General features: G+C 48.8%; 4 protein-coding genes across 4 annotated transcripts; 2 read left to right on the top strand and 2 right to left on the bottom strand.

Moving 5' to 3' along the window:
• Positions 1 to 3,398: 3,398 nt before the first annotated feature.
• BC939DRAFT_470806 (uncharacterized protein) lies at positions 3,399 to 5,165 on the top strand. Its single transcript, XM_051558164.1, has 2 exons — positions 3,399 to 4,887; positions 4,996 to 5,165. Exons 1-2 carry the CDS (start codon positions 3,516 to 3,518, stop codon positions 5,025 to 5,027), a joined length of 1,404 nt encoding a protein of 467 aa, XP_051406058.1. The 5' UTR covers positions 3,399 to 3,515; the 3' UTR covers positions 5,028 to 5,165.
• BC939DRAFT_470803 (SNF2 family N-terminal domain-containing protein) lies at positions 5,166 to 9,283 on the bottom strand. The gene is made up of 12 exons (XM_051558163.1): positions 8,296 to 9,283; positions 7,980 to 8,162; positions 7,867 to 7,887; positions 7,564 to 7,780; positions 7,300 to 7,463; positions 7,103 to 7,209; positions 6,919 to 7,011; positions 6,398 to 6,812; positions 6,015 to 6,319; positions 5,850 to 5,922; positions 5,578 to 5,755; positions 5,166 to 5,499 (listed from the first exon to the last, which is right to left on the bottom strand). The coding sequence occupies exons 1-12, from the start codon at positions 9,109 to 9,111 to the stop codon at positions 5,294 to 5,296; spliced, it is 2,778 nt and encodes a 925-aa protein (XP_051406057.1). The 5' UTR covers positions 9,112 to 9,283; the 3' UTR covers positions 5,166 to 5,293.
• A 188-nt stretch (positions 9,284 to 9,471) lies between these two features.
• On the top strand, positions 9,472 to 12,518 carry BC939DRAFT_470801 (uncharacterized protein). The gene is made up of 2 exons (XM_051558162.1): positions 9,472 to 11,861; positions 11,907 to 12,518. Exons 1-2 carry the CDS (start codon positions 9,563 to 9,565, stop codon positions 12,380 to 12,382), a joined length of 2,775 nt encoding a protein of 924 aa, XP_051406056.1. The 5' UTR covers positions 9,472 to 9,562; the 3' UTR covers positions 12,383 to 12,518.
• BC939DRAFT_430319 (RNA polymerase II transcription factor B subunit 2) lies at positions 12,501 to 14,672 on the bottom strand. Its single transcript, XM_051553233.1, has 5 exons — positions 14,430 to 14,672; positions 14,216 to 14,323; positions 13,998 to 14,114; positions 13,207 to 13,910; positions 12,501 to 13,121 (listed from the first exon to the last, which is right to left on the bottom strand). Exons 1-5 carry the CDS (start codon positions 14,531 to 14,533, stop codon positions 12,622 to 12,624), a joined length of 1,533 nt encoding a protein of 510 aa, XP_051406055.1. The 5' UTR covers positions 14,534 to 14,672; the 3' UTR covers positions 12,501 to 12,621.
• Positions 14,673 to 14,738: the final 66 nt, after the last annotated feature.

The following is a 14,738-nucleotide window of genomic DNA, read 5'->3' as shown; positions in this document are numbered from 1 at the left end:
TGTCTAAGCAGGTTCATTTTGCGCCAAGTCGGACTACGGATACTGCTGTCGACGTCGCCAATTGTTTTTTCAGCAACGTCTTCCGCCTGCATGGAATGCCTAGCACCATTGTCTCGGATCGGGATACAAAATTCACCAGCACTTTTTGGCGTCGCCTACAGGAGCGTATGGGCACCAAGCTTGCCATGTCCTCATCGTTCCACCCACAGACAGACGGCCAGTCGGAAAGAGCAATCCAGACTTTGAAAACGATGCTGCGAGGCTTAGTCAACCATAAGCAAGACGACTGGGACCTGTATCTGCCGGCGGCCGAATTTGCATACAATAATGCTGTCCACTCCTCCACTGGTGTCTCGCCCTTCTTTTTGAACCAAGGGTTCCATCCTCGGGTGCCTGCTTCTCTTCTTGGTCCCGCCACCCCTTCCAGCCCCTCTGCATCGGACTTTGACTCCTTTATCTCTGCACAGCAGTCTGCCCTGGCTGCTGCCCGCGATAGCCTTCTTGAAGCTCAAGTTCAACAGGCCAAGCATGCTGATGCCCATCGACGCCCTCACTCCTACCAGGTCGGTGACCAAGTCTTACTCAGCACCGAGCACATCACCACTGCCTACGACTCCACCCGCCCTGCTGCCTCCCTTCAAGCCCGTTTCTTTGGGCCATTCACTCTTCTTCAACAACGCTCACCAGTCTCGTTTCAGGTTGAACTTCCGCCCACCATGCGCATTCATGACGTCTTTCATGTTGATCGGTTCAAGCCCTTTATTTCATCCCCCGAATCCCTTGGTCGTCGCTCCTCACCGCCCCCGGAACCTGAGATCGTCAATGGCGAAGTCGAGTACGAGGTCGAATCCATCCTTGCACACAGAACACGACGAAAAAGGCCCGAGTTTCTCATCAAGTGGGTAGGCTATGACGAGGCCAAGGACTCCACCTGGGAACCCCTTCAGTCCATCACCAACTCACCCCTCATCCTCCGCAAGTATTGTCAAGAACATGGCCTTCTTCATTTATTAGGGGAAGGTGTGATAGTATCCTAGGCTAACCTTCTGCTTAGCCCTCAACCACGCCCCCATCACCGCGCCTCCACCACTGCGCCCCCTGTATATTAGTATAAATACCTCTATCTCTCTGTATAATAAAGATCATCCGTTCTAGCCCTTGTCTCTTGTCCCCTGCCTCTCGTGTTCCTACCTCGTGTCCTCTTGTTCCTGCACTTGTTCCTTCCTTCGTTTTGTTGCTATTACAGGTGCCGTTCTTGAGCTGGTTGACCGTAGACGTGATGTCCGAGAGGGGGGAGCCTCGCGGACGTGTGTTGGTGCTGATACAGGGTCCTTTGTTTTTTGGCATATGGAAAAGTGAGCAAGCATCACATATTGCAAGCATTACAAGTTATTGATACAGATAGAGGCAACCTCTACGAGGATATAAGGTAAGGTCAGCTGTCACAAAACTGAATAACACCCTTTATATATTCCAATTCAGTGGAAAAAATGCACATTTCACTATGAAAAGTGCATTATTCTGCAAAAAGGACTGTAGGAGAGGACGCACTCCGGCATATATAAAAAATAAAAGAAAATAAGAATGTGTCTTTAGACACTTATAAAGTGTTATATACTTGAGCGTGAGCGCTTATGCCTGATCATAAATAGAGAGAAGGCTAGACGCGTAGGAATGGGCCTCGGCCATAAAGGTGTGCGTAGAAGACGCGTTGTTTTGGATATGAAAACCATAGAATGCGTAAAGGCAAACTAGAACTGGCCACAGAAGCAGTCACTCCCGCTTACACCGCGTGTCTAAACGAAAGCTGGAAGCTCTTCTTCACGACTTGATCCCCAGCAAGCGAGCCCCTGTATTCGGCAAAGTCAAGGCATACGCCTGGGTTGTCGAGTTCTGGAAGCGTGGTTTGCTACGGCTAGTACAAGTCCCAGACCACGATGACTATGACAGCATCGTCTCCGCTGAGTCATTGCTCTACGGGACTGTGGTAACGTCGATGATCCATGGCCCGCGCGAAGCCCGCTGCTTAGGGAGACTGCGAGGAACCGACCTTCGACATGCAACAAGGGCTGTCCCCGCGCGTTCTCGAACGAAACATCCAAGAATGAGAAGGGCTATCCTCATTATCGTTGTGGTGTATTCACCACATTGTCTTGCTTATATAGAGCACCCTATTTTCCTTGGATTCACCACCACTCGGTGCCGATCCTTTATGAGGCGCATTGTGCCTCTGGGACTTTCCCCAATATTCCTAGTCTCCTATACTAGATGCATTTATAGCTATTCCCTAGTATATAAGGCACGATCTGCCACTATTAAAAGGGCATATCGACTTATTTTCCGAGAGCTATAATTTAAAAGTCCTACGATTTGGGCGAAGCATCTAATAATATCATAAAGTTAGTCCATCCGTTTGCATTTCCAGCAGCTACGCTGCAGCTCCTTCGTCGTCGGCAACCCCAACCACCGAAACCGTCGGTAACACGGATATTGGTTGTTTACAGGCAATGAGTCCCTGTTCCGCTACAACCGAACTTGGCTTTCCTGACTCCAAACATCAATGGCATAGAAGATGGAGGTTGATGAACCCACGCTCACTCGCTGAGCTCTTACCTTTAGTCAATGATGATCCAATCTTTGTTGCGTTAGCTAGCGGCTCTGCTTCCCTTCACACAATGCAGCAGAATCCTCTACGTTCCACATTATACTATTCCCTGAGATGCTGCATGCTGATGACCTTGGTCGCACGAACAAAGCTAATATCATAAAAGCACCATTGTCAAATGGATAGAACCTCAGTTCTTATTTTAATAAACATCCACTCAACACGACACTCACAGGCTGTGACCAATTGCGTCCCCTACGGTACCACTAACACGCTTGCTGCATCTTTAGAATCTTTTTTGCTTCAGTCATCGACAGCTGCTATTTTTCAGGTGTCTTGGTGTGTTTGCAAGCGAATTTACAAAAAAAAAAAAAAAAAAAAAAAAAAAAAAGAGAGAGAGAGAGAGGGCGAAAGAGATAGAAACAAGGATTGTAGTCTCAAGTCCTCTAGTGGTCTGAAAAGGGTGTGCGATTCCCCTCAACGGTCTTAATACGACCGTGTAAGCGACTTCGTAGAAGATTGTTACAGTTTTCAACTGTTAGTAGATTTTTTTTTTAAAAAAAGATAGCTACTGAACTAATTGTCATTATTTCATAGAAAGACGTTCCGTTTGGCGCCAGTCGTGGTTCCTGACCGTCCTCAGCTGGATGCCGGCCTGGACGCGCGAGAGGGCTATGTTCACATTAGCCCTCTGAGTTTACCAAACGTCTCACATGACACGACCTGAATTTCGTCTCGACAGAAACAAATAAATAACTTGCCACGCTTTCCGCACTCTTGCATCCACTCACCAACGCCTACCCGCCTGTGCATCCACATCCACTCACGTCCCCAGCTACTTCACCAACACTGTCGCGCCCTCATACATCCGACCGCACCCTCGCATAAACACACACGCACATTACATACCATGCTCAGCGTCAGCACCACCTTCGGCCTGGCCAACACCAGCCCCAATGGCATCTCAAACAGCGATGACGCTCAATTGGATCTGTCTGTCTCCAAAGAAGGTGCAGACATTCCGTCCAACAGTACTCTGGCAGTCAGCAGTGTACCTGTGCACGATACTAAGAACGTCACCGTAAACACGGCCGTCTTTAGCGCACAGGGCCATACCCCTAGTGGTGGCCTCTCTGAAGAAGAGCTTTTATTACATCTCCATGTGCAGCGAAAGCGTCTTGCCACCAGAAAAACTCTGGCAGCTCGGCTCCTGACGGCGCAGCACACGCCCAGTGTTGAGGCGGTCTACGAAGCGGCCAAGGATGAACTTGACGATGTCAATCGACGTATTGAAAGCCTGGTCGAGTCGCATAAAGCGTTGGCGACTCGAGAGCGACCACAGCTAGCGGCGCTCATCAAGACCATTGAAGGTAACGACCCTACTGCTAAGGGAATTGAATACCAAAAGCCATTAGAGATCACCAAAGATATGTCCATGTTTCAAACGGGTTCGGACCCGCGACAGTTCTTGGATGAATTGGAGTGTACGGTTTGTGCTGTCGTGGGCGAGCAGGTCTTTGCAAACTTGTGTGGTCGTTATCTTATGGTATTTACGGGCAAACCCGATGTTTTGAGATTGCTCATGGAAGAGCTTAATAAAAGAGTAAACGAAAAGCTGTCGTGGGATACCTGTCAAACGATCTTCCTGCGCATCACGCTAACGGACTCTGAGCGCTGCCGTCGAATCAACGAATTGTTGAGCACTGGTCGATTCTCCAATGAATCCTGTCGCCAATATGGACTGAGGATCGGCAGAGAGTTGAGGATCCATGGGTGTCCAGATGATGATCTGAACATACTGGCCATCTTGAAATCAACCGTACCGCCTATGGCGCTCCTCAACATGACCACCCACTTGATACTCCAGAGAAGGAAAATGGGGTTTACATCACTCAAAGAGTTTACTGAAATCCTCAGTGGTCTTGACGGTCCCGCTGCTGACACTGTCACCTCCATCAACGGCACAGCAGGTCCTATGTGTCTCCCCACTAGCCCCACGTCTCCTGCAAGTCCGACGCTCAACACAGGTCCTACACATCGTCATCTTAACCAGGGTCGAAACCGTTATTCGCCTACCAACAACCGGACTGGGAACAATGGACAGGAGGCTATGAAGCCTACCCATCGGAAGGTACCACCGTACAACTGCGACCGCTGCGGCAAAAACTACACCCATAACTCCACCGATTGCAAGCAGTGCACCAAGTGCATGAAGATGGGGCATTTCGCAGAGGATTGTCGAATTCCAAGGAAAGCAAATAACCAGAAGAACCAGGGTTCAGGTATGAAATGAAATGAACTGATAACTTATATTGATAACAACACTGACGGAGGAGATCAAAGACCGTCGGTCTAACAAATGTACCAATTTGCTGTTTCCAACACCACAGGTCCATTCTCGAAGCCCCAGCACTCCGGATGAAATTCAGGACGATAATGGTAAAGATGGCAGCGGTGACAAAAAAAGGCGGAGCGGATTTTTTTCCTAGCAATTGCTTTTGCATATTTTCCCATTTATTTTAATTTTTTCCAATAAATACGCAGCTTGAGCAAAGACAATATTGCTGCTGACTTTAATGTCGCCGTATCGATGTATAGTATGGTCAGTATGAGTAAATCTTGAATGATATTTCATGTAGCTCTATCAGCGAGGACAAAGATACACTAGGGAAATCGTGATAAAGGCCTCTAGTTCACGAATAAGAATCGAAGATCCTCAGGAGTGAGACGAGCAAGAGCTGAAGGATCCTTGCCGATTGTGCTATCGACCATTGCCTGCTTCTTCTCCTGCAGCTGCAAGATTCTGCTTTCAATCGAGTTCTCAATAATCAAACGAGTGATTAGGATTGGTCGATACTGTCCAATACGATGGATGCGATCCATAGCTTGCAGTTCTATTCATTACGCCGAGATCAGGATATGTTAGGTAAAAAAAAAAAAAAGAAGAAAGATAGAAAGGGTGCATGACGTACCTGCAGCAGGATTCCACCATGGGTCGCAGATAAAAACACGACTGGCTGCCGTTAAATTCAAGGCAACGCCTCCGGCTTTCAAGGAGATTAGGAATACGGTGACCGTCGGATCGTCCGAAAACTTTGCAATTGAGGCAGCACGCTGCGCCGGCGTCATGTGTCCGTCTAGCTTGACACACTGCAGACCGGTACACAGGCAAAAAGAAAACAAGCTTAGTCTTCATCAAATGCCATATTGCTTAGACAAATCGAAATGCAAATAGTAACCATACCTTAAAGCCAGCCTTCTCCAAGCGCCATTTGATCAGATCCAGGAAAGTCACGTACTGAGAGAAGCAGATACTCCTATTCATGAAACGTAAAATGGAAACAGTTAAAATAATAGTCCTTGTTGCCTATCAGGAATCATAAGAAACGCGAAACGAACGGATGCGTACTTTATAGACCGATCTTCACGCTGAAGATTATAAAGTTGCTCAACAAGAGCCTCAATTTTAGTGGAGCTTCGCCACTTATCCATGTTGATGCGGTTCACGATCGATGTTCTTGCAAAGTTTCGATGGGCGACTTCGTTATCCCCGTTCACATCCTCGCTGACATAGGTGGGCTGCTGAAGGTCAATGTCTAGCCCAATATGACAGACAGGGCACTCCGGTGCCTTCACGGAGGACGTTGTAATGTATTGCTCGGCATCCTCGCGACAGAATAGATGATGACACTTGCTCACAATCGGATCTTCAGCCTATATTGTTGGTACAAATAATCATGTTAGCAAGTCCATATATCTTCTGAAACATTAAAATACCGTTGGGACTCTTACCTCTTCATGACAGATGGAACACACAAGAGTCTCTGGAAGACCAATTTCACCCGGCTTGTACTTCTTGAGCACCATATCCGGATGGTCGACCATTTGTCGCATTTTTGTCAGAAGCTCAAAGATATTGGCGTAGTTATTTAGCACCGTGCCCTGCGCAACGTAGGTCGAGAACTTCCGCTTTGTGTCCGTAAAAAGAGACTCGTACAAATCCTCCTCTTCTTCATTAAAAAGATAACGACTGACAGTCATCTTCCTTGGAGGGAGACCCAGGTCGTCTGCTCTCTCAACTTTGGTTCTTCGTAGCATGATGCGATCAAGCAGCTTCCGAAGCTTTTTAAAGGCAATTTCTCCTGGCCCCTGTGTGCCATGGTTCTGGATAGGCTTCAGTACTTCGTTATTCCACCAACAACAGTGGCTGCACGATTCATCGGCCAAAAATGGAGAAAAAGAATGGTTAGATGCGCTCAAAAGAGTCGCATACCCAAGAAAGGCGCCTCAACTAACGTCTTAAATAAACTTACTCCATCGGTCTGTGTCCGCAGTCGTCGCAGTTTTTCAGGTTGCTGTACTTCCAGTGAAGCGACTTGCATGGACACTTTTTGCAAAAGTAGTATCTATAACATCAGCATATAAGCGGTCAGACCGAGGATCTGCAACTCCCCACCATGGAACATTGCGCGAGCACAATCTTATCAATGCACCTACCCATACGGATCAGCCTGCATAAAGCGAATGAGAGAGTACAACTCTCCCACGCGGTTCTGCATAGGCGTGCCTGACAAGGACCACTTTCTATCTGATTGGAGAGCAAACTAAATACACAGTGTACGAATCAGTTAAGAGTTTCCCATCGCAAATACCAGAGACAAAGTCGTAAAATAAGAAATATATGGAAGACATACAGCCGATTTCGCAGTATTGCATGACCGTTCCTTGATGTTGTGGGCCTCATCAAGGATAATACGATGCCAGTTGATGCGGTGCAGCAATGAATCCTCCTTGATTGTCATGCCCCCACGCTTGACTCCATATTTTTGTTTCCTGTATCCGGACTCAATAATTGAGTCTATGCGTAACAAGAGTAAGAATAATTTGGTTAACAAAAGATATATACAAATAAAGAAAGATTTTGACGATACCGATGTTCAAAGGAATAAGTGACCTACAGGTTGTCACGACTACGTCGTGTTTCATGAGCTCCTTCATACTTTCAGTACGGTTATTGCCATGAAAGACAAGAACGCTCAACGATGGCGCATGGTCCTTGATCTCGCTCATCCACTGCATGATAGCAACTGTGGGTGCTACAATCAAATTTGGCTTGCCAGGCTCTGTCAATAACAGCGATATCATTTGAATGGTCTTTCCCATACCCATCTCGTCCTATAGACCATGAGTTTGAAATAAAATGGTTAATAGACCCATTCTGCGAGCAATCACCACACAGTGCAGCAAAGAATTTAACTTACAGCGAGGATTCCTCCCTTAAACTATGATCGGATAAAATTATAAAGTCGAGTTAGGCAAAACAAGAGTCCGGGACACTGATAATAAGGTCATGAACTCGACCGACAACGCATACCAGAGTATTTTCTTGTTTTCGCATCCATCCCAAACCTTCTCTCTGGAAGGGAAGCAGCTTCAACTTGAGGCCCTCAGGTTGCTCGGCTGCCTCTGGTACATGCACGGTGACTTTATCAAGATCATCCCAGACATGAGCAAGTTCCGGATGGTGCTCAAGCAGCTGCTTGTTAATCCTTTCCACCTAGGTCGCAAATGGTAATGAAACATTTTAGCGGTCAAAATAAAAAAAGGAAAAAAAGGAAAAAAAGGAAAAAAAAAAAAAAAAAAAAAAAAAAAGTAAGCGTATGAACAAGCTATCAAGGAGAAATACTTACCCAACTGACAACAGGCCTCGGTTCACGGCGCGCCCTTGCTCGACGTGGGGCTGAAGCTGGAACATCTGATTCCGAGGAACTTTCGCTTGAATCAGATTCGTCCTCAACAGACAACTCGTTTTCGGATCCTTGAAAATCACCATCGTTATCGTCTTCGTCGTCACTCTCTTCCTTCTTGATCGGAGTAGGTACTGCAGACGCAGTGCGGAGTGGTCTGATTCTCAGAGGCCTTGACGAAGACGACGGCGTCGAGGCAGCAGAGGCTGTTCTAGAGATAGACGAAGCCGATGCAGCATTACTTCGTCGTCGAGATGTTATGGTCGCAACGGGTTCAGGCTTGGAAGAACTCTCAGAAGATACTCCGTCGATGTTCGATTCATCCTCGTCATCTGAGGGACGCTCGGTCTTCAATCTCCGATTCGATGTCATGGAGCTTGAACTTCTTGTGCGCTTGAGGGCACAGGGACCCTCAGTCGATCTGGATGAGGCTGAAACCTCGACCTTGCGTCGCTTGCCTAGGGCTACGGCGCTTGGTGTGATAACCTTCGAGGGTAGGAAGTCATCCTCGTCATCCTCGTCCTCCTCTTTGTCGACACTATTATCGTCGCCGTCGCTGTTGATGTCCAATTTTTGTAGGGAGATGCTGGTGTTGGGACTCGAGGCTTCGGACTGGATGCGGCTGGCCTCGTTCGATCCTGAGAAGTCGGGGGTGGTGACAGACGAGGTTGGGGATGAGGCATTAGACCGACTCCGCAGTGACGCACGGGTAGCCCTGGCAGGAGCAGCGGAAGCCGAGGTGGACTTTTTGGGAGGCATAGGGCTAGGACTGAGTGAGGAATGAGGAGTGAGGGGAAGGCTGATCAGATGTCGAATGAGGCCGACGATGGGGAATCTTGGAGGGTCAACTGAGAGAGAGGGGACAGAGGGAAGGGCGCAGGACTGAGAGGGAGGGAGGGGGAGGGAGGGAGAGAGAGAGAAGAAAAGAGAGAGAGAGGGGGGGAGAGTGGTCCGTTTTTCGATACGATACCGGCTATGATTTTGGTGGCGCGATTCGTCAAAACCTTAAGAGGGCAGGAACCCCTTGTGCTTAGGCTTATCCTCAAACTGCGCTTCGGCGGAATATGAAGCGGACAGACGGACGAATGAACAAATGGACGCCGCTGCGGCCAATCATTTGTGACTTCCTTCCGTGCGCTCTCTTCTCTTGACGTGTTTGGGCCCTGGACGCGGTCTCTTATGCAGGCAGATCTCCTCCGCTCTCTTCGCCATGCACCATGCAGCCCATAGCCACGTAACTAATCCCGCCCACAGCAACGCCGACGCCATGGACATAGATCAGGTCGAACCGCTCGACAGCGCCATGGAAGCCAACTTCAACGGGATCCCACCCACGAAAAGCGCCTCCTGGCAGGCTCACTCAAGCCCTGTCGCTATCCCAGAGATCCTTACCTTAACCCTCGCGCACCTCGACAGGAAAAGCCTTGTCGCCACCACAACTGTTGCTCGCGTCTGGAGCGAAAGCGCCATCCCGCTGCTATGGAGATCCCTCCTGCGCCCACCCCTCACACCCGCATTCTTTAGCCTCCTCGCCAAGAATGGGCATCATGTTCAGCACCTGGACCTCGTCCTCAATACCGAAAACGAGACTTATGCAGTCGTCCCCATGGAGCTCACTCGAATTCTCAAGGTCACTCCGCGGATCAAGAGCCTAGTGTTGCAGCTCTCACATGGTGCTCCCCCCGAAACCATCTCCTCGTTGCTCCGAGTTATTACTGCTTTCGCCGCGAGTTTGAACGAGCTGGCCCTTGGGATTGGCGAGATGAACAGCGAGGACGCGACTGAGTTCTTTTCATCACTCACATCCATCAAGAAATTAGAACTCATTCGCTTTGCAAGCTCCGATGCCCTACGGGCGATTGCAGAGGCGCAGCGCAAACACCCAACAGGACTCTATCACTTCGGCACAACATCAAGACTGACGGCGGGCACCCCACCAGGTGCGGCAACGATCAACACGCAAATGCTCCTCTTTGACGATGCATCACTCAGCTCTCTCGCCTCCAGAGTACCCGGCCTTAAGGAGGTGAGCGTCGTCAACAATATCACCCTTACCGCAACAGGACTTGTTGATCTCGCCAGTCACTGCAAGGGTCTGACACGTCTACGCCTCGACTGTTGCATGACCATCGCTCCTGTTGGCTTCGAATACTTGTTCGAGGCGTGCACATCGCTGAAAGAGGTTCGACTTGGTCATACGCAGGTGCAAGACGACGCCCTCGTCGCGCTCTCCACACCCGCGTCCCGAGCTGCCAACCTTCAAATCTTATGTGTGTCGCGCTGTCGTAACGTGACAAGCTTCGGGATTCGGAACATTGTCGAGTTTTGCGACAATTTAGTAGAACTGGACATCAGCTTGTGCTCGACTGTGTCGTTAGATGTCTTTGAGGATCCAGCTTGGACGTGCTCACAACTCGAAATACTCAAAATGGACTTCACGTTCCGGAACAGACCACCCGTAACCAACAATTCTCAGGCACTGCAGGAACAACCTCAGGTATCTGGCGCCATGATGGTGGAACTGACGGCTATGTACCGCCAGATCGGAAGACTCGCGCGGCTAAAGGAACTACACATGGGTGGAACGACGTTTGATCTCAAGCTGTTTGAATTCGGTCGTAAAGGTCTAGAGGCACTCGCGAGGTTGAAGGTCTTGAAGTTACGAAACATGTTCACGACGCTGTCGAACAAGGAGATCATCTGGCTGACAACGCGCTTTCCTAGTCTACGCAAGTTGGAGATGGACAAGGGCGCTGTGAACCCAAGCTTCCTGAAGGACCTCGAGGATATTAACGGACAGATCGAAGTTGTGCTTATCGACAGGTACACAGACATCGAAGCTTTCATCGACCACATGCAACATGGTCCAGCATCAGTACAGGAAGCTATGGAAGAGGAAGGGGAAGGGTTAGATTTGGCAGCTCCTCCCTTGGCTACGGATTCCGACTCAGACGATGAGCCGCAAAATAATGGCACCTGGGGTAACAACTGGAACACTATGGATACGGACGATGAGAGTATTCACACTAATTCAACTATGTCGATGGCCCAGCACGATGCACACCACGATATCGACAGTAGCTTCAGTGACGACTCTAGCGACCACAATGAGAATCACAGCAGCCATTATGACGATGACGATAGCAGCGATGGCGAGGACCCGCACTCTATTGATCGCCATTATTCGAGTTCTCCTCCTCTAGTCCAATCGTATTCGGACTCTGAAGACGACGAGGAGCGCGAGTACCAACGACTGCTACGTGAGGAAGAGGAGGAGGAGAAGCGCGAGATGGATTTGCAGCAGCGCGAAGACGAGGAAGAGGAGCGGCTTTACGAACAAAGGTTAAGGGAGATGGAAGAGGAGGAAGAGCTGGAATATCAACGAATGCTCCGCGAAGAGGAAGAAGAATTGGAGCGTGACTACCAAAGATTTCTACGCGAAGAGGAAGAAGCAGAGGGGGAAGAGGAAGAGGAGGAAGCAGAGGAGGAAGAGGAAGAGGAGGAAACAGAGGAGGAAGAGGAGGAAACAGAGGAGGAAACAGAGGAGGAAACAGAGGAGGAAGAGGAAGAAGCAGAGGAGGAAGAACGAAAGCGCTTACATTGGAAAGATAGAGCCGAGGTGGAGAAGGTGGAGGAACGAGAACGCTTGGAGAAAGAAGCCGAACCGGAAGATGAGGATGAAGATGCGGACGACTGCGACAGACCACTTCAAAAGAAACCGGAAAGTGTATTCTCGGTCAGCGGAGTGGTCTTTACAACCTCTGATTTCACGGACGAATATGATTCTGAATCAGACCGCTATGGAAGTAGAAGTCAGAGCAACAGTGTCATGGACGAGCGAAGCGATAGCGATTCTGGTGAGTACAGAAATCAGACCTCTGCGATCGATTCGGATGTTGCAAGCCATTACAGCGACGAAGAAAGCGGTATCTCCAGCGACGCATATGATCCCTACGATGACGGCCCCCGGACCAATGCCATTAGTGACAACGATGACGATGAAAGTGATAGTTACGACTCTGACTATTGAAGGTACCACTCATCTTCTTGGCCATGTGCATATTAAGCGTCCACACACCTCTTCCCAACGACACTACATATCGCATCCTCATTGCATCGAACAATGAATTGTACATTCAAAAACAAATGACTTTATTACTGTCGCCTTTGATGTGATGTACACTTTGAGACAATCATTTGCATCCTTAAAACAGCTCCTGCACACAGCCGTATTTGTGGAGGTATGGTGACAAAAAGAGGATAAACTGCCTATGATGCGACAGAGGCCGCATGTTGTTGGTGCTGCTGTTGCTGTTGCGCCTGCTGTCCTTGTGGCTCCTTGCTTCGGCTGATCAGCTTGCGGACATAAGCTCCAACCGGCGTATGTCCTTCCGTACTAATGCACACCATCCGCCTCTTCGTGTTTGACCAGAGTACGACACCAAGTTCGCTTGCATACTCAAGCGTGCTCTCAAAGTCTTGCTGCCTACTGAAACTGGAGTACAGCCATGATGCCTGAGGGCGAAGTCGATTCTTTTCAATCTCCCAAAGTCGGATCTGATCAACGACTGTCAATGGCAAAATCGGGGTGTGTTTCCGCATTTGAGCGTGAGCATGTGCGGTGAGATAGGTGATGATTTGTTCCGCTGTGATGCCCTTGGATAGGGCCCGTCGGATGCTATCGCGGGTGATGACTCCTGTTACCATGTTGGGGAATCGGTCCCGAAGATGGACAAACAGGTTCAACACAGCGATTTGCAGTGGCGAATCTAAATAGACAAATTTAGAGGTTTCGATTAATTAAATCTCAACCGCTTAAGCAATCGTCTTTACAAGAGGTGTCCCAGAACTTACCAGTATAGGCGTAGATCCTATAGTTGGTTTCCAGTACAATAAACCCATGATCATCCTCCTCCTCATCTTCGCCCTTCCTTGCTGCTGCTGCCGCGAGTTTGGTGGCGTTCGTGTGTGATCCCAGCATAACGGGTGTTCCGGAGGTCAATGTTGTTGCCAACCTCGTTGGATAAAACCGCCGACTGCCCCTCTTTCGCTGGTATACGATTCCATATGCCTTCAAATCCTCCAGCAGATGTGTCTGTGTCGGCGTCAATGTCTCAGATGAGTAATCATTCCCCAGCTCCAGTGATCCAAGTTGGAAAAAGAACGTCAAGACTTCGACTAGATCCATGTTCAAACTCTCTGCCATGTTCAGATACTGGAGCAAGAAGGCCCATACTTGGGTGTTGATGTCCTGCAGCAGGAATTGGAATCCCTTGTGTGTGATTTTAGGTACGCCGAAATCCTGACGAGCCATCTGGCTGGCAAAATCCCGTGCGTCCATACTGTCGCCATGCGCACTATCAGAGCCTCCAGTCATGAGTCCACTTCGACCCAGCAGATTTAAAACACCTTTGCAGGGTGGTCGGCCTTCTGTTGTCCCGACCATGAAATGCAAAATGGCTTCCCATTGTTTGGTAGCGTAGTCGTCCAGAAAGGCAATGTCAACATGATGCTTGTCCGGTGTCGAGGTCGCCAATCCAAAGCTCTGTGAATCCCCCCTATGTGTTTATCGGCAAAAGAGCATCGCATATTAGTATGGATGCAGTCGAGTAAAAAACAATGGCTCGGCATCCATGGGGACCCACCCTCCTGTCAAGGCGTTCCTGAATTGCTCCAGGAATGTAGCGTTCATCGTGTAGTTCCCTCGCTCTTCTGAAAAAATATTGAGTGCCTTGAGTCGCTGCATCGCTTCCTTGTGCTTACTATGCGTCAAATGTAAAGTGTCTTTCAGTACCACAAAAATCCCTTCCAATCGATATCAAGAGTACGATTCACTGATACATGGATCAGACTAAACACTCACAGCAGTCCTGAACTTCCTTTGAACCATAGCTTCATATCCGCAACGGAAATCGGTGTATCGACATAGAGACTGGACATGACAATCTGTTTTCCGAGTGGTGGCAAAAGCCTACAAATTACATGAGACAAAGTGAGACCCTGTTCATACACAAGTTCCTGGTCTTGCAGAGAGCAACTGGCAGCTCAGAAGTCATGCACGATAGAAAAATCCATACCGAAAAATGGCTAGACATGTTGCCGGCTTCTGATAGAGTCGATTGAAAGTCTGTAGCGGTAGTGTCTCCAAGTACTCGTGAATAGATGTTTGGAACTTTGACATTGCTAGCCACGATCAGATTGATGTCTCGGTTTATGTTGCTGAAATGGGGTTTATATTGCGATTGGCGAATGCTGGTGACTCCTGGTGCTAGTTCTGTATTATGGTGCGTACTGCTGTTTCTCGGACTCCAGAAAAGAACAATAGAAGACAAGCGATGCATGGGTTGATGCTCAGCTCTTTTACCCCTCGGTCGCTAGATCCGTCA

The sequence above is a fragment of the Gamsiella multidivaricata genome (assembly GCF_025024155.1).
Source record: "Gamsiella multidivaricata strain RSA 2152 chromosome Unknown BC939scaffold_150, whole genome shotgun sequence".
Lineage (NCBI taxonomy): Eukaryota > Fungi > Mortierellomycota > Mortierellomycetes > Mortierellales > Mortierellaceae > Gamsiella > Gamsiella multidivaricata.
Note: the sequence above shows the minus strand (reverse complement) of the source record. Positions and strands in the feature narration are given on the sequence as shown.